Source organism: Euleptes europaea, chromosome 1, assembly GCF_029931775.1.
Source record: "Euleptes europaea isolate rEulEur1 chromosome 1, rEulEur1.hap1, whole genome shotgun sequence".
Taxonomy (NCBI): domain Eukaryota; kingdom Metazoa; phylum Chordata; class Lepidosauria; order Squamata; family Sphaerodactylidae; genus Euleptes; species Euleptes europaea.
This window is the reverse complement of record NC_079312.1, coordinates 327,913-354,159: the sequence shown is the minus strand read 5'-3', so window position 1 is coordinate 354,159 and position 26,247 is coordinate 327,913. Positions and strand designations below refer to the sequence as shown.

Here is a 26,247-nt window from a genome sequence, read left to right as displayed (position 1 = left end):
TACTGGCAGGAGCGGGGCAGCACCAGCCGACTGAAACAGGGCCCCGCAGGGGCTGGGTGGGCGGCTCCCTTGGCTTTGCCGGCCTCTGTGCAGCTGTTGCACCCCTGGATGAGCAGGAATTTTCTGGAGGCTTTACGGGACTCAGCATGCATGGCTGTAGGAGCCAGGGAAGGAAATTGGGGGTGCCAGAGGGGTGGCCGTAGAGGGCACCGGCCCTGATGAGCCTCTCCTGGTCAGGTGAGGCTGCTAAGGGGAAGGAGCGCTCTGTCATGCCGCTGCGGTGTTTTTCTCACGCTCTTCTACCAAGCATCGCTTCTGCCTTCCGCGCCCTGTCCATGCGTCCTTGGGCACCTCACTTCCTGCCTGGACAGGAAGTGGGGAATGTGTTTCTCCCTAGTGAGGGGGGCCCATATGCTTACCCCGCTTTTCATGCCACCCATCTGTGCCAGGGCTTGAAAGAGAGTCTTCTTCTGGAACGCTTATGCACTCCCTCGGGGGTCTGATGGAATGGAATTTCTCAGGGAGTCTCAGCAGGAACTGAGATGGAAACTTGCTTTCCCCAACCTCACCTGCCCCACGTATGTAGGGGGGGTGCCCCTCTTCCTAGGGTGCAGCTGGAGCCATCCCTGTGCTTGGCGCAACTGTTGACACTACTGTAACGAAGACACTAGGCTGGGGGGGGCAGCTTGTCCCTCCCCCAGCCAGCTTCTGTCAGGAGATCAATAATAGATCACCTGCAGACCTGGGATGTGGCCCTCCGTAGCAAAGAGTGCCAGAGTGAGAGGACGGAGTTGACAGCCCTGGGCACAGCCGGGCAGGGCTGCCTTGCGTTTGCAAAGATAGGGTGGGGTGTAAATACTTTTAACTTAATAAATAAACCTCGCCTTTTTTTTGGAAAGCTTCTGGTTCCTGTCAGCCTCTTAGAAAGTATTGCTTAGTATCTACTACCTACAGATGGGGTCAGCTGCTCAGTCTGAAAAAGTCAGCCTCTTTCTTTCCCAGCGTGGTGTAGTGGTTAAGAGCGGTGATTTGGAGCAGTGGCCTCTGATCTGGAGAACCGGGTCTGGTTCCCCACTCCTCCACATGAGCTGCAGAGGCTAATCTGGTGAACTGGATTTGATTCCCCGCTCCTCCACATGAAGCCAGTTGGGTAACCTTGGCCTAGTCACAACTCTCTCAGCCCCACCTACCTCACAGGGTGTCTGTTGTGGGAGGGGAAGGCAATTGTAAGCCAGTTTGATTCCCCCTTAATTGGTAGAGAGAGTCGGCATATAAATACCCAACTCTACTTCATCTTCTCACGTTGCCTCTAAGCAAAATGTTTTGATGCAGCCCTTTTTTCGTGGGTGTTTGAACAGCTCCGGGACACAGAGAGATTCTGCTTTCCCTGCCCAGGGCTCTGGAGGCCTGTTTCTCAGCCCCCCACATGCTTTTTATGGATGGCGAAGTGGATGAGAGCAGCTGCTAACTGCGTTCAGGTGCAGTGGCGTTAAGACAGCTTTTCTATTTAAAAAAAAAAAGTTTTATTTGCCCTGTACCTGGAGGGGTGTTGCGTGACATACCTCTTTACACAGAAGCCATTTCTGCACGGGAGGTTTTGCCTTGGATTTGTTGCCCTCCAGATGCACATTTTCCCCATCCAAATTCTCAAAACTGCATGGGGGCTTATTGTTGAGTTTTGAGAATTCGGATGGGAAAAAATGTGCATCCAGACTGCAGCAAATTCAAGGCAAATTCAAGGCAAAAAATGAATCATAGAGAATGGCTAGAGAGTGTGTCGCTGGCATGGCTGGGAGGACCCTGCCCAGTTTGTGCTCTGAGAAAGCAAAGCATCCCCTGGGTCTTCAAAAGGTGCAAAAACAGCAAGGCCGGGCCCCTCGTGGCCATCTAAGACGTGCCCGCTGGCTTCCTGCGGCAAAGGTAGTAGCCACATCCAAGTTTGGCCCGTGCCTCATTCTGTTCAAAGTGGGAGTCAAGCGTGGAAGCTTAGTAGGATTCTGCCCACCACAACCATGGACAAAAGGGCAGCCGATGGGGGCGGGGGGCTTTCGGCAGCACCCATGGAGCTGCCGTCCACTGAATCAGCCCGGTGGTCCATCACACTTTTCATTTCACCTGACCCGCAAGGGCCTGCCCACTCAGATTTTGATAACTTCCTATACTTTCCCTCCAGGGTTGCTGAAGGCAAGGCCGACCCTCTAGCCAGGGTTAGGGCTCTCCTTTGCTTATTTAGCTCTAAAACAGACAGATATTCAGCTGGAGCTAAACGATAGTGTAATCTAATAGGAGCCAAGTACTCTGGCAGCAGCTCTCCAGGGTCTCAGGCTGAGGGAAGCCTTTTTCCATCACCGCCTGCCTGCTCCTTTTCCACTGGAGATGCTGCTGGGGATTGAACCTGGGACCTTCTGCATGCAAGGCGGAGGCTCTTCCACTGAGCCACGCCACTCCCCATACACAGCCCTGCAGTGTGTCTTCTCCCACAGAAAGCCCCCCCCTCTTGGAGGTCTTAATTCCAGAGAATTTTCTTTTGTTTCCCCTCCCAAGGGTGAGGAGGGTCAGAGCCGAGTGGAGCCGCCTCCCGCCCCCGTCCTTTGGGGTGGTGGTCAGGAGGCCCGCCAGACACTTGACCCGACTTTTATTTCAGACAAACAGTATACTAACATTTACAGCAAAACAAGGAGCTCCACCTCCCCCCCTCCACTTGGCACAGTCCTGGTTGGGAGTGGGTGGGTGGGGTCCGGACGAGGGCTCAGGCCTTGACGGCCCCCTTGGCCTGGGCCTTCTGGAATTCCTGCTGCAGCCGTGCCAGCCCCTCCCGCTGCTGCTCCGACTTCTTCTCGTATTCCTGCATCTGCCCGTCGTACCGCTTGCTGCAAAAGACACCAGAAGCCGCAGCTGCACTTGCAGGGACCGGAGACTGGGGGGTCCCCTGGAGAGGGGGGCTTCTGAAGCAGGTGCCAACCAAGGAAGGCCCTGCACCCCCCCAGACCTGTGCTGGCCAGATCAGAAGGAGGGTCCCTCCAAGAGGGCACCGTGAGGCGGACTGACTGCTTCCAGGAAACCCACAGACAGGAGGAAGGAAGCTTCGTGATACACAGCCTCTGAACATGGAGGTTCTATTCTCTTATTGGGGGTGACAAGGCTAATTCTCTTTCAAACAATGTTTCTCACATCATATAATGCTGGAAGTCTTTTCAGAGAGCCAGCATGGTGTAGTGGTTAAGAGCGGGGAGGTCTAATGTGGAGAACCAGGTTTGATTCCCCACTCCTCCACATGAGCGGCGGAGTCCACTGGTGAACTGGGTTTGATTCCCCACTCCTCTACATGAAGCCTGATGGGTGACCTTGGGCTAGCCACAGTTCTCTCAGCCCCACCTACCCCACAAGGTGTCTTGTGGGGAGGGGAAGGTAAGGTGGTTGTAAGCTGCTTTGAGACTCCTTAAAGGCAGAGAAAAGCAGGCTATAAAAACCAACTCTTCTTAAGCCAGGAGCTCAACTGGACAAAGGGGGTGGGAATATCTGCCCCCACCATTTTCAACCCTTATTCATTTTAACGTGGAATACACGTACAGATCCAGAAAACCCTCACAGCTGAGCCTCTGCCCCAAAGCCGGTCTTTCCACAGCCTACCACCCGGCCCGCCTCCTCGGAAGGGAGATGCTGCCATCCCGAGGGCAAAGCAAAACAAGAAAAGGCCACGGTGTATGAACAGACTGCTGCACTCAATGGGCCTTCTGGGTCTGATCCTGCAGGGCTATTCTGATGTTCTGATGTTCATACCCCTTCTCTCCAGTTATCAAAGGAGCAGGCCTATTCTATGAGGTGCTGTGGAACACAGGCAGGATAAATGCCGCTGCTGCAGTCGTCATGTTTATGGGCTTCCTAGAGGCACCATCTGGTTGGCCACTGTGTGAACAGACTGATGGCCCTGATGGGCCTTCTGGGTCTGATCCTTCAGGGGTTTTCTGATGTTCATCAAGGTCAGTATCATCTACTCAGACTGGAAGCGGCCCTCCAGGGTCTCAGGCAGAGGGTCTTTCACATCACCTCCTGCCTGCTCCTTTTAAGTGGAGATGCTGCTGGGGATTGAACCTGGGACCTTCTGCATGCAAAGCAGATGCTCCGCCACTGAGTCACAGCCCTCTCCCTTGCTTAGCCCAACTTCCCTTTCTGGTCTTTGCTCTGACGTCATGTTTGAAAGTGGAAGCTTCTTGGGGCAGGGACCTGATTTACCTGGATCACCCAGCTGGCCACTCCAGAAGGCAGGGGCTGCTGAACTAGAAGGGACTCACCTTGGAGCCAGGAGGGCTCTTTCTTTGGTGGCGAGATCAAGTGAGTATTCCTAGACTGGCCCCCTTAGCGGATGCTCCCCCCCACTTCCACTGACTCACATCTCCCCCGTGATGTAGTCCAGCCGTTTCACCACGGTGGCCTTCGCCTCCTCCATGTCCTGCTTCACCAGCACGGGCCCAATCAGCTTGTAGACGGAGTTAGATGAGTCCAGGAGGTCCAATTCCTAGAAAAGACAGGGAGGGGAGAGTGCTGTGAAGAGAGGGGAGGGCAACGCAAGGGGCAGCTGGGGGGGGCGGGCGTAGGGAGGATGTGGCCCCGTGGCACTCACCTCCTTCACGATGTTGTTCTCGGTCAACTGAGCCTCCAGTTTCTGCCGGGAGGTCATGCATTTGCTGAGGTCTGAAAGAGGGGAGGGGGAGAAAAATAAACGAGAGACGTGCTCCTCTATCCCAGGGGGTGGATATTTGCACCAGAGCCTTATACAGAGCAGGAAAGGGCGGGTGGGCAGACCCTCCCCCTCCCAAGACGCTTGAATTCAGTTTCCATGGGCCAGGTCTCTCCTTGAACCCCAGGAATGCAGGGGGCGCTTTTGAGGTGTAGGTTCAGGAGCATTCCCCCCCCAGGACATGGACAAGCAATACTTCTGTTGCCCCCCCTGCCCTCTTCTGGCCATGGCTGACAAGGCCTCCAAATGTCTGGAAGCCATCTGGCCCTAACCCCACTCCCAAGTGTCAGATCTCCCCCCCCCACACACACACCCCCAAAGGCACAGAGCAAGGCAGAGTTTCATCTAGTTAGAGAGGTGGTCAAGTCCAAACCAGGCTTCACTCGGACCTCCTGGCAGCCTGTGAGGACAGCGGGTGTGCGGGGGGGGGCGTGCCCCCTCCCCCCAATGGGTTTCCACAGGATCTCCGGAAGCATCCGGCTGCCCTCTCCTGGCCACGGGGCAACGGCCTTCTCCGATTCTCATGGCTGTGTTTTGCTTGGTCTGCCCTGGGTGTGTGTGCGCGTGGTCTGAGCTGTATTATTATTATTATTATTATTATTATTGTCAATAGAGACCTCCCCCCCTTACCGGAGTCTGGCATCCCAGGTCCCTGCCCCGAGGAGCTTCCAGTGTGGACCGGAGCAACAGAGCTGAAAGGGGGATAAGCAAGGGGAGGACTGGTGCCCCCCCCCCAGCTTCCCTTCTGCGTGGGGAGGGGGGATACATGAGCAAAGACCCCCCCCCTGAGCTGGAGACGGGGGGGGAGGGGGCTGCCCGACCGAGGGTCTCCTGGGAGGGGTGTGTGTGTGTGTGTGTGGGGGGGTAAATGTACCTTTCTGCAGCTGCTGGTACTTCTCCAGCTCCCCCTGGAGCTTCTTCTGCAGGGCCTCCGCCATCACGCCCCCCCCCCCGAACCCCTCTGCAAGGAGAGAGAGGAGAGCCGCTCAGGGGTGGGGTGGGGTGGGGTGGGGTGGGGCGGGAAGAGGACTAGCAGCCCCCCCCTCCCATCACATGTCATCGCTCGGCATGCAGGGGCTGCGCCAGGCGCGATCCCCCCTCCCCCCTCCCCCCTCCCCCCCCCACAGAGACACGTGGCTGTGCCCCCCCTTGGGCTGCCCCACTCGGTCCCCTCCCCCCCAACTAGGCAAAGCCCCCCCTTGTGCACCGGGTGTGTGTGTGGGGGGGTCACACTCAGCCCCGCCCCCCCACTCCCTTCCCTCCTTGGTGTGGGGGAGGGGGCGCCGCCCTCCCCCAATTCACACGCTGCCCGCCCTACGTGATCCTCCCCCCCCACAAAAACAGCTCCCCCCACGTGACCTCCCCGTTGCCATGGGCACCTGGCCCCCCCCCCTCGCCTACCGGCCGCCTCCGCCGCAAACGAGCACCGTCCCGGCGTTGGGAGACGGGACCGGAAGTAGAGCGGAAAGGGCTTCTGCGTCACTTCCGCCCGCCCTCAAGATGGCGGGGGTGGAGGGCGGCTCCCGGAGTTGGGACGGAGGCCGAAGGGGCGGCGCCTCATTCATTCATTCGTGTGTGTGTGTGCGTGTGTTAGGGTTGCCAAGTCCCTCTTTGCTATTGGTGGGAAGTTTTTGGGGCCGAGCCTGAGGAGGGCGGGGTCTGGGGAGGGGAGGGGCTTCAATGCCATAGAGTCCAATGGCCAAAGCGGCCATCTTTCTCCAGGGGAGCTGATCTCTATGGGCTGGAGCTCAACTGCAATGGCAGGAGACCTCCAGCTAGTCCCTGGGGGTCGGCCGTACAGGGGCTGTGCTGTTTCCCTAACCTCTTTGGTATTAGTACAGAGGTGCCTTTTTCTTCTCCAGTCCCTGGAGGTTGGCAACCCTGGCAGTACCTGGGGGGGGGGAGGGGGGGACACCGGGCCGCCAGTTCCAGGCTGGGAAATTCCTCAAGGTTTTGAGGGTGGAGCCGGAGAAGGGCGGGGTTTGGGGAGGGGCTTCAGTTAGGGTGCCCAGCTCCAAACTGGGAAATACCTGGAGATTTTGGGGAGGAGCCTGAGGAAGGTGGGGTTTGGGGAGGGTTCAATGCCATAGAGTCCAATGGCCAAAGCAGCCGTTTTCTCCACGGGAGCTGATCTCTATTGGCTGGAGATCAGTTGTAGTAGTAGGAGATCTCTAGGTAGTACCTGGAGGTTGGCAACCCTAGTGTGTGTGTGTGTATATATGTGGGAGTGTGTGTGTGCTTCTATACGTCTGTGTGTTTGTGTGTGTATACACCATCCACACACTTAAAAAACAACAACCTTGACTGTCTGCATTTCTCCCTGACACTCAAGGCGTGTCCCAAGGTGCAGGGGTGGGGGGTGAATGCAGTCAGACCGCAGGAGGCATCGGTGGAAACAGGCTTCCTCGGGAGGTGGTGGGCTCTCCTTCCCTGGAGGTTTTTAAGAAGAGGTTAGATGGCCACCTGTCAGCAATGCTGATTCTGTGACCTTAGGCAGATGGTGAGAGGGAGGGCATCTTCTGGACATCTTGTGGTCACAAGGGGGGGTGTGGGGAGGAGAAAGTTGTGAATTTCCTGCACTGTGCAGTGGGTTGGGCTAGATGACCCTGGAGGTACCCCTCCCAACTCTATGATTCTATGATCTGACAAGCAATGCCGTAGGACTGGGGGGTTACAGGAATTAGGAAGGCTGCAAAGAAAAAGAAGAAGAAAAAAGGCTTCAGGTGTGACATGTTGAGTGACAAGGGAAATGGAACTTCAGAAGTAGAAACCCCTCTGCACTGAGAGGAGGAAGCATCGTATACCTGACCCACTGTGGGACTTGGGTTGCCTGGGAAAGACCTGGAGATTTTGGGGAGGAGCCTGGAGAGAGAGAGGGGTTTGAGGAGGGGAGGGACTTCAGTGGGGTCGTAATAGAAGAGGGAAGAAAGGAGGTTCCCAGCAGCGTTGCAGGGGGTCCAGCGTGACCCCTGGCCTGTAAGCTGAACAAAAGCCAGGAGGCAGAGGTTGCGCCTGTTTCAGACGGGGTGGGGGTCTCCCCTTGGCTCTGGAATGTTCAGACCAAAAAAGCAGCGTAGATGTGTGTCCTGTAAGTGGGGAAAGAGACCCTCCACAATCCCAGGAATGCCTCCCTCATTGCAGGGGCGGAGCGGGAGCTCACAACAACCCTGCAGAGTAGTCAACCCACAGAAGAAGAAGAGTTGGTTTTTATATGCTGACTTTCCCTGCCACTTAAGGGAGAATCAAACCAGCTTACCATCTCCTTCCCTTCCCCCTCCCCACAACAGACACCCTGTGAGGCAGGCGGGACTGAGAGAACTGTGACTTGCCCAAGGTCACCCAGCTGGCTTTGTGTGGAGGAGCGGGGGAAACAAGTCCAGTTCACCAGATTAGCCTCCCCCGCTCATGTGGAGGAGTGGGGGAATCAAACCCGGTTCTCCAGATGAGACTCCACCACCACTCCAAACCACCGCTCTTAACCACCACACCACGCTGGCTTTCAGTAGCCCAGGGAGGTCGTTCAGTCCACTGGGCACCTGACTGTACCAGCCTCAGGAGACTTCCCCTTTCTTTGCAGGCAGCCCCAAACATGGAGGTCCGTAGGGCATGAAAGGCCCAGCGGGGTGGGGGTGGGTTAACCACCCCCTAACCCTCAACACGACAATTTTATCATTTTCTGCCAGAAGCAGAATATCAGGCTGTTCTTTGGCTGTTCATATGTTGTTTCAAGGGACACTTTAAATCTTCACAAAGTTTAAAGAAACGAATCCGCTTCCTAACGCCTCCCCCCCCCCCCCCAGTCATTCCAGCGGCTCCTTTCCAACCTTCCCGTCTGGCACAGGGTGGCGCTCGAGCCTTTGCCGTCCTCTTCTGCAGGGAACGCACAAGGGCTTCTTTTAGCTCAGCGGGCAAAGGGTCCCCCCCCCCCCCGCGGTGCTTTTCCTGCAGGGAAGGTGTGCTTTTCACTGGCGGGATCACAGGGTTGCACTGGGCCAAAAGAGTCCTGCATTTAGCACGCGTAGACAACTTCGTTATCTATCTTCTAATAATTCTTATAACAACCCTATAAAGTAATAGAAAAGAGCAAGAGTCCAGTAGCACCTTAAAGACTAACAAAAATATTTTCTGGCAGGGTATGAGCTTTCGTGAGCCACAGCTCACTTCTTCACTAATCCGTGATAGGGGGGGAACAACCCTGGGTTACCAATGGCGCGTCTCGGCTTAGGGCCAATAGCGCATCCCGGTTGCGGCTGGCTGTGGCCAATGGCGCCTGCAGGCTTAGGATCCTTCGTCAGGGACTCAAGCTCCTAAGCTTCCGCCTGCATATCCGCCTAACTATATCCATACATAACAGACACGGAGAGACACTGTCCTTCAGTGTTACTCCTCTGAAGACGCCGGCCACAGCTCCTGGCGAAACGTCAGGAAAGAAAATACCAAGACCACGGTCACACAGCCCGGATAACCTACAAGAACCAACGAACTCTGACCGTGAAAGCCTTCGACAATATTACTGGGACAAATGATCAGGGACTGTGGCCTGCACCACTGTGTATAGGTTGCTGTGAAGTTGGAGCCAGCTATGTAATTTTTGCGTCCTTTAATGTGTCCTGCCAACTGTTATGTATGGATATAGTTAGGCGGACATGCAGGCGGAAGCTTAGGAGCTTGAGTCCCTGACGAAGGATCCTAAGCCTGCAGGCGCCATTGGCCCCAGCCAGCTGCAACCGGCAGGCACTATTGGCCCTAAGCCGAGACGCGCCATTGGTAACCCGGGGTTGTTCCCCCCTATCACGGATCAGGGTGTGTGTGGCCGCGGGCGGCCAGGGGGGCATATAAGCAGGGCCGGTTTGCACAGTTCTCTAGTTCTGTTCCTATACTTCAATAAAGCGGTTGCTGTTTGAACTCCGTCTCCGACCTTGTGTGTCCTCCCCAGTCGGACATAACACCAACCATTTGCTTTGCTACCGTTAAGCTGTGCATTTCCGGCTGTTGGTTTTAATGACTCACCCTGTGATGTGCCCTGAGTCCCAGTGAGAAAGGGGGGCTATCGATAATCTGAATAAATGAATAAATTTAGAGAATGTATACGGCGCTTCTTTATTCCCGGTAAAAGCGGGATCGTGTCTGTAAAATGCTCGCTGGGTGACCCTGGGCCAGTCACGCGCTCAGCCTAGCCTACCTCGAAGAGTTGTTTTTTTGAGGATAAGATGGAGGAGAGGAGAACGATGCGTACGCTCCTTTGGATCCCCGCTGGGGAGAAAGGGAGGGTATAAATGAATTAAGTCAATACATATCTGAAATGGCCCCCAGTGACTCCTGATGGGGCCAATACGCGTCCGGAAACCCCAGTCCCCAGCGCCAAACTCCCAGAGAATAATATCGCGGGACCTGGGACAGACCTGGAAGCGAGCGGTCATGCAGGGGGGAGCCTTGCATGGGTTTCCAGACCCAGGGGGGCAAAGGGGGGCCCTCGGGGACCCCAAGATCGAGTGGGAGCTGGATTCAAAGGATCCCCTGCCCGAACGGGCCTTGCACTCTCGGGCAGTGCCTGGGCTCTTATTGCCACCCCCGCCTCCACCCCAGACCCTCTCTCGCTTGGGTCTCACGTGGGGGGGGAGGGGAGGGGAGGGGAGGGGGGTCTCCCTTTCCCAGGTGCAGGTAAAGCCCCCCCCAAGCAGAAAGGGGCCTCCGAGGCCAGCCCCCCCTCCTCTAAGGTGCCGGGGGGGGGGGGACACAGGTGGGCCGCATCCTGCTTGGGGGGGACGAATTCCAGGGAGGGGGGGGAGAGAGAGAGAGAGAAGGGGGGGCACCCACAGGTAATGCAAGGCGGCGGCCGGTGGGGGGGGTGGGGGGAGCCGCCCCTCCCCCCAAATGTCCCTGGTCTCCGCCTCCCCCTCCCCCAGCAAATGCAAAGCCCGCTTTGCAGAGAGGAGGGGGAGGGGGGCGGGGCCTCTGCGGGCTGCCTCCGCCCCCGCGGAAAGGAAGGCCAGCGAGTCTGACTCCCTAGAGGGGCCACTTCCGGTCTTACCCGCAGTTTCCCCCGCGTGGGAAAGCGGCGTCTCCTCCTGCCCGGGTGAGGGAAGGGGGGTGGGGGGGAAAGTGTGGGGGGGAAAGTGTGGGGGGGAAAGTGTGGGGGGGGAAAGTGTGGGGGGGGAAAGTGGGGGGGAAGTGTGGGGGGGCGGGGTCAGAGGCAGGCGGGCCCCGATCCGGGGGAGGGAGGGAGGGGGGGGGGAGGGGAGGGGGAGCCCCCCATACAGCGAAAAGCCTGGGAGGGGGTTGGGGGTTAGGGTCTCCTCTTCCCTCCCCCCTCTCTGCATAAGGGGGAGGGGGAGGGGGAGGGGAGGGCGATGCAGCCCCCCCTCCCCTGCACTGCGGAGGCCTTTGGGAGTGATCCAGCCTTGCAGGGATGGTGGGGGGGGGAAGGAGCCTGGGGGGGGTCTTTTTGTGGGGGGGGTTGTGAGTCCGTGGGGGGGTCGAGTCAAGGAAAAGCAGGGTGAGGAGGGGGCTGGGTTGCGGGAGGGGGGAGTGTTTGGAGTCAGACCCCCCCACGCCCACCCCCCAGGGCAGGTTCCCCCCAAGGCCAGGGGCTGTTTCAGGAAAAAGGGATCTGGGGGCTGGGGTGGGGGTGGGGGGAGGAATAAGTGACTCCGGGCATCTCACGTGTTGGGAAAGGAGGCTCTGTTCAGACACGGGGGGGGGGGGAGTCTGCAGAGGACCCAACACCCCGGTTGGTCCCGGAGGGCAAAAGCCCCGAGCGGAGATTCAGGGTCGTTTATTAAATATGGCAAATGCCATTAAAAACACACACACACACCCATTCTTATCGGTTACGGAAATAAAACTGGAGAATAAGCTACAGGAACTGAAACAAACTTTCTCCTTGCCGTTCCAGCTTTCTGTGTGCAGGGTTGGCGTCCCCCACCTGACCCCTTGAGCCAGACCGCTTAGCTTTCGCTCCTAACTGGTGGTTGTGGACGTGACACGTCAGTGGATTGTCAACCTGGAGGGGTTCAATGAAAAAATAATGCGCGCCCATGAAGATCCGTCGTTCGGAACTCTGTGTTTTTGCATGGTGGCAGCGCCACAAAGCCATGGATCCATGGGTTGTTTTTGTTTTTTTTACTCTGGGGGTATGGACTTAATATTTGATTTGATAGCAGGTTTGGGGTGACCCAGTGTATCTCCATTCCCTTTTGTTTTCCTTCTGGCACAGTTGCTATCTGCCCCCCTTTCCCTCCCCCACCCGGCCCGCCCAGCAGGGAGAATCCTCTCTTCACAGCCAAGTGACTAAAGAGATCTGTTCACAGTCACAGCCAACCCAATAGAAGGGGAAAGAGATGGAGGAGCAGGACCCAGGAGGACCTGGACCTGGCAAGAGAGCAAGGAAAGGCCCCCATCCTGACCAAGCTGGGAGTGGCATTGAATCCTGGGAAAGAGCTGTGCCAGAGATCTGGGATCAGGAGCCCCTGAACTCAGAACTACATTGCCGACCCTTCCGGCAGTTCCGCTACTGTGAGGCCGATGGGCCCCGGGAGGTTTGCAGCCAGCTCCATGGGCTTTGCAACCACTGGCTGAAGCCAGAGACACACACCAAGAAGCAGATCCTGGACCTGGTGATCCTGGAGCAGTTCCTGACCATCCTGCCCCACGAAATGCAGCGCTGGGTCAGAGGATGCGGGCCGGAGACCAGTTCCCAGGCGGTGGCCCTGGCCGAAGGCTTCCTCCTGAGTCAGGCCGAGGAGAAATGGAGGCGCAGGACCCAGGAGGACCTGGACCTGGCAAGAGAGCAAGGGAAGGCCCCCATCCTGACCAAGCTGGCAGAACAGGTGAGGGCTTTTCTGTCCAGGTATTTAAATTCAATCCACAATAGATGGCGTTATCCATACCTGACGTTTGCCCAAGGGTTAATCATCCAAATGGGAGGTTGAACAACCTTCTTCAGCAGCCACTTCTAGGGAATTTCTTGTCCCTCCAGATAATACCCCAGGGTCGGAAGAAAACCCTAGGTGCAGAGTAAGGGAGTGGGTTCCTTGGTGCCTTCCATTCCATCTCTTAGCCCTCTCCCTCGCTGCTATTTCAGAGTTGGGGTCCATCCGTGAAGATGGAAGCAAAGTTCTGTGAGATGGAAAGAGCTCCTTCGGAGGAAGGGCAGCCGGCCCGAGCCCAAGAGCGTGCCCAAGGTGCCCTCTCCTGCAGTAAGGACTCATTGTGCCTGGATGGGATTGGGGCACCCAGTTAATTTGATGGGTAGAGAGTTCTAGTCAGGGGAAAAAACCAAATGCTTCTTCACCAAACCTGTGGCTCTCAGTGTTCACTAATTGTCATGCCTCTAAAAGGGGATTAGACAAATTCATGGGGGCAATTCCTCATATTGGTTCTTGTAGGTTATCCGGGCTGTGTAACCGTGGTCTTGGTATTTTCTTTCCTGACATTTCGCCAGCAGCTGTGGCAGGCATCTTCAGAGTAGTAACACTGAAGGACAGTGTCTCTCAGTGTCCTTCAGTGTTACTCCTCTGAAGATGCCTGCCACAGCTGCTGTCGAAACGTCAGGAAAGAAAATACCAAGACCACAGTCACACAATCTGGATAACCTACAAGAACCAATGAACTCTGACCGTGAAAGCCTTCGACAATATTTTAATTCCTCATATTGATTACAATATTCATATCCCACCTTTTACCCATTAGAGGGACTCAACATGGCTCAGAAGAAAAGGCATACGAATCTCGGCAATCTTGCGAATAAATGGAGCCTGCACGTTCTGGGCAGTATAGTTCTGAAAACCAGTTGCTAGGAACCAGTCATACTGGGATAATGTGTTTTGTGCTTATGGTTCGTGGGAAATATGACGTGCTGCTACAGGAAAAAGGATGCCGGACTAGGAATGCCAGCCACTTTGTGGGGGGGCTTGGGCAGATGTGATGTCACATTGATGTTGCCTCTGGCTGAAAACCCGGATGTGACATCAATGGATCCGTAGATACTCCGGACACTCACTGACATTACCCTGGGTTTCCAGATGCACTTGATTCACGTCTGGTTTTTTTGGACAGAAGTGCTGGCAAGGTGCCTCTCTCTTTTTCTCCCTTCTCCCTCTGTTCATGGGAAAAGTTTCAATTATGACAGAAGTCTGAAATGGGTCACCAGCATTTAAAGCCCCCCTGAGGGTACCTTGTGCCTCACTTCCGCCTCTCCCACAACTTACTACAAAGTGTAACCATTTTTTTAGTGTACATATGGCACCCTGGGAACGGGGAGGCATAAAGCACGCTTCACAGAAGAAAACCAAACAAGATGTCAAGGCTAATACCCTTTCTTCCGCTTTTCTCTCCCTCGCAGGTAGCGACGAGACAGTGTTCAGCCATTCTCTTTGCAGAGGTGTGGAAACTGCTGCTGTACCTCCAATCCAGGTAGGGGAGATGAGCGGGGGGCAGCCTTGGTCTCAAATCCGTTCTCGGGGGGCTTTCCTCCTGCAGTTCTGGTTAAGGGGCCCAGGCAAGAGGCTCTGAATGCCACTCCTTTTACACATGCCTTCCCAGAATGCCCCCTTCCACAGTTTCATGTCTGCCTGGAAGGATCTCTATGATAAGGAATCTCCTTTTTCTTTCAGTCTCCAGTTTCCTTTGAGGAGGTGTCCGTGCATTTTACTGAGGCAGAGTGGGGCCTGCTGGATCCAGACCAAAGAGATCTCTACAAGGAAGTCATGCTGGAGAACTACGGGAGCGTGGCCTCTCTGGGTAAGGCGCCAAAGGTGCAAATTGCTGCCATTGGGATTTATCAACATCTTGAACAGCAATGCACTGTTTTGAGACCTGCCCTGTTACTTGATTCCCTTTGGGAGCCTCGAGGTGGTGGGGTGGCAGCGAAACGATATTCACCATGACCGGGTAGCGTGACCCGAGTAGCAACAGGGCAACAGAGGTCAGTATTGTGGCCATTGCTGAAGCCAGTGAGGGTGTCCTGGCCTGAGGTCAATGCAGGACTGAGAGGCCCTCATGAAGCTCCATCCTAATTTCTCAGTTGCCGAGCATTACAACACACTTGTCCCCCAGATGGGATTGCTGTCATCCCCTCTGACTCTAATCTAGAATTGATTCGTTCCCCTTACACTGGTTGGGATTGTGGACTCTAACCTTTACCAGGTTTCCATTCTTTCAGAAAAAAAATTTCCTCTTCTTTGGATTTCTTTTCCTTCCCCATATAAGAGCGATAACTCCCTCTCTGTCTCTCTGTCTTACTTGTGGAGAGCCAGCGGGCTATAGTGGTTAAGGATGGCGGACTGTAGTCTGGAGAGAGGTTTGATTTCTCAGTCTTCCATATGAAGCCAGGTGGGTGACTTTGGGACAGTCACTATTCCCTCAGGACTGTTTAAGCCTCACCTCCCTCACAAGGTGTCGGTTGTGGGGGGGATAGGGAAAGTTATTGTAATCCACTTTGAGACTCGTTAGGTAGAGAAAATCAGGATATGAAAACCGTCTTTTCTCCTTGTCTTCTATTTAAGCATAAATAGAGAATCAAAACAGCTGCACGACACGTCAAATGTGAGCAGTGGGGGAACAATTCTTGGCCACTTTAAGGGAAAGAGGGCATATGAGGAATCGGGAGAGGGGAGGGGAGGCAGGACTGAGAGGCCCTCATGAAGCTCCGTCCTAATTTCTCAGTTGCCAAGCATTACAACACACTTGTCCCCCTTGATGGGATTACCGTCAACCCCTCTGACGCTGACCTAGAATTGATTCGTCCCCCTTACACTGGTTGGGATTGTGGACTCTAACCTTTACCAGGTTTCCATTATTTCAGAAAAGACGTTTCCTCTTCCTTGGATTTCTTGTCCTTCCCCATATAAGACTCTCCAAGCCCCACCTGCCCCGCAAGGTGTCTGTTTTGGGGGGGATAGGGAAAATTATTGTAATCCACTTTGAGACTCGATAGGTAGAGAAAATCAGGATATGAAAACCTTTTTTCCTTGTCTTCTGTTTAATCATAAATAGCAGAGAATCAAAACAGCTGCACGACAAGTCAAATGTGGGGGAACAATTCTTGGCCACTTTAAGGGAAAGATGGCATATGAGGAGTCGGGAGAGGGGAGGGGAGGCAGAATATAAAACTGCTGACCTGGGAGGTCTGGCTGGAGATAAGGTGTGACCAACAGTTCTGGTGGGGTAGAAAGAAGGTGATCGTTGGCACGGGGGGAAATAAAGGTCTGATAAAGGAAATGCACACCCATTAGTGAGCAGTGTCTGATGGGTGGCTTGCCTTCTTGTGTAGGTACTGGCTTGACCTCTTTCTTTATTCCAACAGCAAATGTAGATGAGCTGCTTGAGGGATACCAGGGGTTCTCTTTGGAAAAAAACAAGAATCAAGGTGCCAAAGGAAACTTCGAGGATGGAGATGGACCACAGAGGCAGGAGGGAAGCCACACAAAGAGGATGGATAAGCCCATTCCATCCCAAAGAGGGAACTTCCATGAAATCCCAATCCAAGAAGGAAGGTCAACCAAAACAAGGAAGAACAAAGGCTTCTGTGCTAATCAGAGAATCCGCTCCAGGGAAAACGAAAATGAAAGTTTGGCTGGTGGAAAGACCGTCAGTAAGAACATGAGTGTTATTTCCAAGAGGAAAATTCCCTCAGGAGAGAAACCATACGATTGTGAGGAATGTGGAGAGACCTTCCGTTGGAAATCAGCCCTTTCTTCACATCAAAGAATTCACTCAGGTGAGGAGCTGACTAAATCATTAGACTGCAAACCAAGCCTTTCATGTCCCTTTAAAGTGCATATTATTGTACCTGTCAATGTAGCGCAGGGAAAAGCCATTGAAATGTTTTTGTGTGTGGATGATCAGACCTTATTGTGTGGGTGCTAACAGGATCTCTCTTCATTCCAGCAGGGGATGATCAATGGGATGAGAGTGATAAGGAAGCGCATCAGCTATTGCCAGATAAAGTGAAGAATAAAGATTTGAAAGGAAACTTCTGGAATCAAGGCGGACCTAAGAGGCAGAAAGGAAACTTCAGGAATCAAGGAGGACCTAAGAGGCAGAAAGGAAGTCACACAGCCAAGAAGAGGGACAAACCCATTCCTGGCCACGGACTGGATTTCCATGAACTAATCCACAGGGTGGAGGAAGCATATAAGTGCTTGGAGTGTGGAATGAACTTCTCAGATCAAGCCCAATATGATATCCATTTGCAAATGCACAATGCAAAGAAGACCCATCAATGCTTGAAGTGTGGGAGGAGCTTCCTATGCAGAGCAGAGCTACTTAGACATCAAAGAACACATAAAGGAGACAAACTGCATAGCTGCTCAGATTGTGGCAAGATATTCTCACAGAAATCAGACCTTTGTCAACACCGAAGGATTTATTCAGGAGAGAAGCATATTATCTGCATGGCGAGTGGAAGGATATACTCTTGTGGAAGAAAGTGTAGTGCACTTTCCCCAAAGGGTACTGTAATGAGGACACACCAATGCTTTCAGTGTGGAAAGTACTTCAAATACAGATCACACCTTCTTGTGCACCAAAGAGTACACACAGGAGAGAAACCTTATGAATGCTCAGAGTGTGGAAAGAGATTCAGTCAGAGTTGCCATCTTCAACTGCATCAACGAACCCACACAGGGGAGAAACCTTTTGAATGCTCAGAGTGTGGAAAGAGATTCAGTCAGAGTGGCAGTCTTCAAGAGCATCAAAGAACCCACACAGGGGAGAAACCTTTTGAATGCTCAGAGTGTGGAAAGAGATTCAGTCGCAGTGGCTACCTTCAACTGCATCAAAGAACCCACACAGGGGAGAAACCTTTTGAATGCTCAGAGTGTGGAAAGAGATTCAGTCACAGTTACAGTCTTCAACTGCATCAAAGAACCCACACAGGGGAGAAACCTTTTGAATGCTCAGAGTGTGGAAAGAGATTCAGTCGCAGTGGCTACCTTCAACTGCATCAAAGAACCCACACAGGGGAGAAACCTTTTGAATGCTCAGAGTGTGGAAAGAGATTCAGTCGGAGTGGCACTTTTCAACTGCATCGAAGAGCCCATACAGGGGGGAAACCTTTTGAATGCTCAGAGTGTGGAAAGAGATTCAGTTGGAGTGGTGATCTTCAACGGCATCGAAGAGCCCATACAGGGGTGAAACTTTTTGAATGCTCAGAGTGTGGAAAGAGATTCAGTCGGAGTGGCCATCTTCAAAGTCATCAAAGAACCCACACAGGGGAGAAACCTTTTGAATGCTCAGAGTGTGGAAAGAGATTCAGTCACAGTGGCACTCTTCAACTGCATCAAAGAACCCACACAGGGGAGAAACCTTTTGAATGCTCAGAGTGTGGAAAGAGATTCAGTCAGAGTGGCAGTCTTCAAGAGCATCAAAGAACCCACACAGGGGAGAAACCTTTCGAATGCTCAGAGTGTGGAAAGAGATTCAGTTGGAGTGGCAGTCTTCAAAGTCATCAAAGAACCCACACAGGGGAGAAACCTTTCGAATGTTTAGAGTGTGGAAAGAGATTCAGTCACAGTAGCCATCTTCATAGGCATCTAAGAACCCACACAGGGGATAAATCTTTTGAATGCTCAGAGTGCGGAAAGAGATTCAGTCAGAGTGGCACTCTTCAAAGGCATAAAAGAACCCACACAGAAGAAAAACCTTTTGAATGCTCAGAGTGTGGAAAGAGATTCTGTCACAATGGTTATCTTCAACTGCATCAAAGAACCCACACAGGGGAGAAACCTTATGAATGCTCAGAGTGCGGAAAGAGATTCAGTCAGGGTGGCACTCTTCAAAGGCATCAAAGAACCCACACAGGGGAGAAACCTTTTGAATGCTCAGAGTGTGGTAAGAGATTCAGTCGGAGTGGCACTCTTCAACAGCATCAAAAAATACACACAGAGGAAAATCGGTTTTGAATGCTCAGTGTAAGTCCCCTGATTCCTCTTCAGCTGAGACACCCCAATTTGAGCTGCCATATTCTGTCATCTTTTCTTGAAAGGCACCCCCTTGATCACCTGGGGTACAATGTGCTGATCTTTGGAATAGGTCTGAGAGAGCGCATCTGCCTGCCATGTGCAGAGCACATTTCCATCGCAGAGACAGGATGTCAGTAGGGCTCTTATATAACACCCACCCCAGCTCCATAACCTGTGAGCAACCGTATCTCTACTTCAAGAGAATGTCATCAAAACAATGAGAGACCATTTCCAGTTAATGGGCAATCACCTGTGTGGGGAGGGGGGGTCATGAGCAAAGACCCCCCCCCGGTCTGGAGATTGGGGGAGGGGGCGGCATGCCTGGCCAAGGGTCTCATGGGAGGGGGTGGTGATGGGAGAGGGTGTAAATCTACCTTTCTGCAGCTGCTGGTACTTCTCCAGCTCCCCCTGGAGCTTCTTCTGCAGCGCCTCCACCATTGCACCGCCCCCCTCTCTGCAAGGAGAGAGAGGAGAGCCGATCAGCACGGGGTGGGGGGGAAGAGGACTAGCAAACAAACCCCTCTCATCACATGTCATCGCTCAGCATGCAGAGGCTGCGCAAAGCGCGACTCCCCCTCCCCCACCACAGAGACATGTGACTGTGCCCCCCTTTGGGCTGCCCCACTTGGTCCCCTGCTCCCAACTAGGGTGTGTGTGTGTGGGGGGGGTCACCCACAGCCCCTCCCCCCACATTCCTTTCCCTCCTTGGTCTGGGGGCGGGGACACGGCTCTCCTCCCCCCGCCCCCTCCTCCCCCACCTCCCTTAATTCACACTCTGCCCACCCGCCATAAAAACAGCCCCCACGTAACCTCCCCATCGCCATGGGCATCTGCCCCCCCTCGCCTACTGGCCGCCTCCGCCAAAAACAAGCACCGTCTTGGCGTTGGGAGACGGGACCAGAGGTAGAGTGGAAAGGGCTCCCGCCTGCCCTCAAGGTGGCGGGGGAGGAGGGCGGCTGCACGGAGTTGGGATGGAGGCAGGGCGTTCTAGGACCGAAGGGGCGGCGCCCCATTCATTCATTCGTGTGTGTGCGTGTGTGTGTGTTAGGGTTGCCAAGTCCCTCTTTGCTATTGGTGGGAAGTTTTTGGGGCAGAACCTGAGGAGGGCAGGGTCTGGGGAGGGGAGGGGCTTCAATGCCATAGAGTCCAATGGCCAAAGTGGCCATTTTTCTCCAGGGGAGCTGATCTCTATCGGCTGGAGCTCAACTGTAATGGCAGGAGACCTCCAGGTAGTCCCTGGAGGTTGAAGCAATAAAAACAGCACTATAACAATTTTAAGCAAAATACGGTAAGTGAGAAGAAATTTTTACCAGCCACCGCCTCCTAATAATGACCGGGATTTTGACTCATATAGTTCCTCTAGTACAGGCTCTTCCTTTTCGAATACCTCCTTTAATAGGAAGTCTTATTTTTTGCGCACCGGAGGATTGCCAAAGAACTACAGACCTCCAGGCTCCCGCCCACGAGGCGGGAGGAACCAAAACGGGAGAATTTATTACTTAACCTATCTAATAGATCCTTTTCTGACGCTGAGTTAGAAGTTAAATTTGGGGCTTGGCTTTGCACCCACCCCAAAGTACTCAGCGTTTCGCACCCGTGTTGATCTTTTCAAACTTTTTCGACAGTTAAAATTAAAAGATTTTTTTTCAAGGCTCATTATCAGCGAGGCAACCATTTAGATGTCCTTCCACCTTTATTCCCTCCAACCCCAATCACTTGATTCAGATGTTCCAACACTTAGTACTCCGAGACGTCTCTGTCATGGAAAAGAAACATATTCCTGCCCCAGTTAATTTTACTTCAGCCCAACAAATGATTGTTGACCAGCTAAATAAAGATGTTTCCATCACTATAAAGGAGGCAGATAAGGGCGGATCTATTGTCATTTTAAACTCTCATGATTATGATAAAGAAAACTTACGACAGCTTTCAGATCCTACCTTTTACTGTCCTATACCTAATAATCCCACCAAAGCAATTGAATTAATCATTAGGACAACCATTTATGAAGGTTTAGCAGCTGGTTATATTAACCAACAAACCTCTGAATTCTTATGCAACAAATATCCCAGAACACCTATATTTTACACCTTACCCAAGGTGCATAAACCAACTTGACATCTTATTCCTGTGGCTTGACATTTCTTTGTGGCTTTGTTCCAACATCTGAAATTAAAAAAAGTATTTTGATAGATCAACAGACTTTTATACTAAATCATACCCTAACGGGTTATATACTTGGACTTACCTGTTGAATATAGGATTTTTATCCTCTGGATAAATGGAATTATTGGATTGCATTTGAAAATATTTTGTATCTGATTGCATTCTAATTTTGTATATTTTGTATATATAATTTTTTGCACTTTAGCACGTTATAAAATTCACTTATTTTGCTTAAAATTGTTATAGTGCTGTTTTGATTGCTTCAATCATCCTTACAGCACTGAGCCTTATTCTTTTGCGGCAGTCCCTGGAGGTTAGCAAAACCCAAAATAGCAGAAAACATTCACTAAGACAATAGTTCAATTAGGCATATGTATTTCCTGACCTGGATGGCCCAGGTTAGCCTGATGTGGTCCGATCTCAGAAGCTAAGCAGGGTCGGCCCTGGTTAGTATTTGGATGGGAGACCACCAAGGAAGTCCAGGGTTGCTATACAGAGGAAGGCACTGGTAAACCACCTCTGTTAGTCTCTTGCCTTGAAAACCCCATAAGGGGTCACCATGAGTCAGGTGTGACTTGACGGCACTTGTCACATTTCCAATAATATATTCATTGGTAATGTCCAAATTATGTGAATTCTTATCAATTCTAAATCATATCAGTTCGCATATATGCTGTTGAATCACAAACATTTCTAATCAGTAAAGTTTTTTGCGAGTATCTCGCCAACTTGCGTCTGAAAGAGGTTGGAACAGTCACAATAGTATTGAGCTCTGACAATGTAGATAGCAGAGGTCTTCTTGTTAATGCTCCGTTGATTAGTAGTCCCATGTGTGGCAATATTGCAGACGATACAGGGTGCCGGATATTCCCTGTTTCGACCACTAGGGGTCTTCCGCAGCTTGCCACTGTATCAAAAAATTATTACAATGTCATAATTGATATATTAACAGAGAAATTCTGACTCGACATTTCTATTCAAGTCTCTGCAGTTGCATGTAATACATATTCTTACAAAGTAACATTATTGCCAGTTGGAAAGGATCTCCTGCATTACAAATCATATAGAATTGAAATATAAAGTTACCACAGTATTTAAGGTATAGATCATTACTTACACAAGGGCTGTATCATAACAAGCTCCTTTGTTGGATGGGAACAACTGTCCTTATAGTATAACCTATGGTTTGGTTAGGTTAAAGTAGCTCAGCTAATTGCATGCATCTGTATGTGTGCAATCTTAAAGGTACAATGTCTTTTTATAGATAACTGTATAAATCTAGTGTGGAATTCAAACCGTGGGGATATAGGGATCCAAACAGGTGTATATATTTGGTCTCCTGCTGTCTCAACAACAAATCTATGTTTGTGATGTCATGATTGCGTTTAATGAATCGCCAAATAATAAAGAAAGATCTGTGTCTATGTGATTCTGTTCTATGAAATGTTTTGTTAAAGGGGCCTCCATAATCTTATTCCTGAATCTAGATGAATGTTCCCCAATTCTATATTTTATAGGCCTATCTGTTTTACCAATATACCAAATCTGGCAAGAGCATTTGATGGCATAAATGCAATTTTTAGAATTATTAAATGATGTGATTTTAAACATATAACCTATTATTGGGTTGGTCACTTCTCGTACCGGTAGTAAGTATTTGCAATAAGCATAATGGCCACATTTGTGATTTCCTACTGGTAGAGATGTGTCTCGTTGAAATGTGTTATTGGTATATTTATTAACAATGAAATCACGTATAGATCGTGTGCGTTTATATGCAAATTTTGGTGGTAGATGGCATCCCTGTAAGTTTTGTTCCAAGTGCCAATATTTCAAAATGATTTTCCTAATCTTCGGTGTTGCTACTTCCTCCCACTCAAATCTCTTGTCAGTTGGTTTGCTGCCTTATTATAATCTTCGGGATCAGTTGCATTTCTCTTTAACCTTAAGAGTTGACCATATGGTAGATTACGTTTTAAATGGGGTGGGTGAAAAGAATCATAATGTAATAGGGAATTCTTGTCACTAGATTTTTTATATGGTTTGGTATTAAGGGATCCATCATGTTTCTTATATATGATTGTGTCTAAGAATGCTATATGTTGAGTGTTAGCTTCTCCTGTGAGATGAATATTATCATCTTGTGTGTTAATCCATTGTTTAAACGCTGAGAAGCTTTCTGTGTTCTCCATTGCCACCAGAATATCATCTATATATCTTTTGAACAGAAATATGGAATTTTTAAAGGGATTATGAGCATATATGATAAAATTATATTCAAAATAAATCATATATATATATTTGCGATGGATGGAGTACATGCACTCCCCATCGTGACTCCTTTGGTTTGTACATAAAAATCTTCCTGAAACATGAAAAAATTATTCTCTGTAATGATGTCAAATAAATCAAGTAGGAACTGGGTAGGTGGTTGTGGGTCAGGTTGAGAATCTAATAGGTCTTTGATAACATTCCTCACTATATCTGTAGGCACATTAGTATATAGTGTATTAACATCCAATGTGCCAAGCACGGATTGGTTGGGGATCTTAATGCCTTCTATAGTTGTTATTAAATGGCAAGTGTCTTTAATATAGGATTCAGTTTTTAAAGTGTAGCTATGTAAAAAGGACTCTAAATATTTGGCTAAGGGATCCAACAGTGAGTTAATCCCAGCTATTATTGGTCTCCCAGGTGGAGGGATTTGTTCCTTATGCACCTTTGGAAGGATGTAAAAGATAGGCATTTTTGGATATTCATTATATAGATATTCTGCTGTCTCACGTGTGATGTAATCAAGGACTGTTGCCTCATTGATTACTGTACGAATAATTAATTGTACTTCCCCCATGGGGTCATGTGAAAGTTTACAATCGAATCCCCTGTCATTAAGTTGACGCAATGCCTCATTTAAATAGTCCTCTTTTCCAAGAATTACAGTAGAGCCTCCCTTATCCGCAGGCTTCACCACAATGTTCTCATATTTCGCCAGTGTGTTTAAAGTTCTCCAATCCTATTTTGTGAAATTATGCTGTTTATATATTTTTTGTTTCTCCATGTTATCAATGTCACGTAAGACCAATTCATTAAATGAAGCAATAAGATGGTTGCTTGAATTTGGAATATATTTAGACTTAGGTTTGAATTGCTCTCGAGTAAATGTATTATTATCATTGCCAAATTGTTCTTTTAGTTTCAATAATCGTGTTAGTTTCGATATATCTATTCTGGTTTGTAGTGATGAGTAATAGGGTGTTGGGACATATCCTAGACCTAGCTGTAGTATTTTAATTTCTTGTTGAGTGAGTGTTCGTTGTGATAGATTTATAACTAACTGTTGTGATTCCTGCCTGCACGGCGAGGGTAGGAGGGATGGGAGTTGCCACGTCCCTCCCTTGTCTCGATCGTAAATTGTATTCTCAGCTAGAAGCTCTACTTGAGTTAGAAGTCTCACTATCATAAGTATCATCCCTACCTCTCATAGATTTTCTACTGGTGGGTGTGGGTTCATTTAGTATGTTATACCAAGGATATACAGAATCCTGAGTGTAGTCATTTAAATCACGTTCATATTTCTTTGTTTTGTATGTTCTGATATTGTCTCTATAAGTTTTCAATTCACCCTCTATCTGTTTAATTTTGTTGACAAATACCGTGGAGGAGACTGTTGATTTTATATCATCCTTAAGTTTATCATTGGAGACCCTTAGTTTAGTGACCTCCATGTTAGCCTGTCTAATAATTAATGTCATCAGATCATATGAACATTTGTTCAAAAATTGCCACCCACTTGTCCTTAAACTCAGAATTCTCTTTAAAGAGTGTGGGGGCTTTTTGAAGAAGTAGTCCTTGTGGTATCATTTTGTTTTTCACGAACTGTACCAATGAGGATGCATGCAATTCAAATTTAATTTCCTTTTTAAGATTAAATGTCAATACATTAAAGTCAGGAGATGGTTCTGTTTCTAATGAGGAGAACGGCATTGCTGATTCTAAAATCCTGTCTCTCTCTTCATTGGAGAAAGCAAATGACTCCTTCCATCTAGCCATGCTAACACAAGGTAGTTGAATAAATATACAGTTAGCCTGCTATATAGTTAGTTAGCAAAACCCAAAATAGCAGAAAACATTCACTAAGACAATAGTTCAATTAGGCATATGTATTTCCAATAATATATTCATTGGTAATGTCCAAATTATGTGAATTCTTATCAATTCTAAATCATATCAGTTCGCATATATGCTGTTGAATCACAAACATTTCTAATCAGTAAAGTTTTTTGCGAGTATCTCGCCAACTTGCGTCTGAAAGAGGTTGGAACAGTCACAATAGTATTGAGCTCTGACAATGTAGATAGCAGAGGTCTTCTTGTTAATGCTCCGTTGATTAGTAGTCCCATGTGTGGCAATATTGCAGACGATACAGGGTGCCGGATATTCCCTGTTTCGACCACTAGGGGTCTTCCGCAGCTTGCCACTGTATCAAAAAATTATTACAATGCCATAATTGATATATTAACAGAGAAATTCTGACTCGACATTTCTATTCAAGTCTCTGCAGTTGCATGTAATACATATTCTTACAAAGTAACATTATTGCCAGTTGGAAAGGATCTCCTGCATTACAAATCATATAGAATTGAAATATAAAGTTACCACAGTATTTAAGGTATAGATCATTACTTACACAAGGGCTGTATCATAACAAGCTCCTTTGTTGGATGGGAACAACTGTCCTTATAGTATAACCTATGGTTTGGTTAGGTTAAAGTAGCTCAGCTAATTGCATGCATCTGTATGTGTGCAATCTTAAAGGTACAATGTCTTTTTATAGATAACTGTATAAATTTAGTGTGGTATTCAAACCGTGGGGATATAGGGACCCAAACAGGTGTATATATTTGGTCTCCTGCTGTCTCAACAACAAATCTATGTTGTTTGTGATGTCATGATTGCGTTTAATGAATCGCCAAATAATAAAGAAAGATCTGTGGTTTTCACAGGTGTGCTTTTCACTGGCAGGATCACAGGGTTGCGCTGGGCCAAAAGAGTTCTGCATTTAGCATGCATAGACAACTTCGTTATCTATCTTCTTATAACAACCCTATAAAGTAGGTGAGTGTCATTATCATTTCACAGTAAGGAAAGTTCAGCAGTGGATTTTACAGTAGAATGGGCTCCCTAGGGAGGTGGGTGAGCTCCCCCCCCCCCCACTGGCAGACTTTGAGCAGAGGCTGGACAAGCACTTGTCAGGGATGCTCTAGGCTGATCCTGCATTGAAGAAGAACAAGACTTGGTTTTTATATGCCGACTTTCTCTACCACTTAAGGCAAAATCAAACCAGCTTACAATCTCCTTCCCTTCCCCTCCCCACAACAG

General features: G+C 50.0%; 2 protein-coding genes across 2 annotated transcripts; one reads left to right on the top strand and one right to left on the bottom strand.

Annotated features, from left to right (window-relative positions):
- Positions 1–2,736: 2,736 nt before the first annotated feature.
- On the bottom strand, positions 2,737–5,689 carry PFDN6 (prefoldin subunit 6). The gene is made up of 4 exons (XM_056858393.1): positions 5,613–5,689; positions 4,622–4,692; positions 4,392–4,516; positions 2,737–2,870 (listed from the first exon to the last, which is right to left on the bottom strand). Exons 1-4 carry the CDS (start codon positions 5,674–5,676, stop codon positions 2,750–2,752), a joined length of 381 nt encoding a protein of 126 aa, XP_056714371.1. The 5' UTR covers positions 5,677–5,689; the 3' UTR covers positions 2,737–2,749.
- Positions 5,690–12,078: 6,389 nt separating this feature from the next.
- LOC130485237 (zinc finger protein 383-like) lies at positions 12,079–18,177 on the top strand. The gene is made up of 7 exons (XM_056858382.1): positions 12,079–12,485; positions 12,552–12,567; positions 12,822–12,936; positions 14,082–14,152; positions 14,353–14,479; positions 16,628–17,894; positions 17,978–18,177. The coding sequence occupies exons 1-7, from the start codon at positions 12,079–12,081 to the stop codon at positions 18,051–18,053; spliced, it is 2,079 nt and encodes a 692-aa protein (XP_056714360.1). The 3' UTR covers positions 18,054–18,177.
- The last annotated feature ends 8,070 nt before the right edge of the window (positions 18,178–26,247 follow it).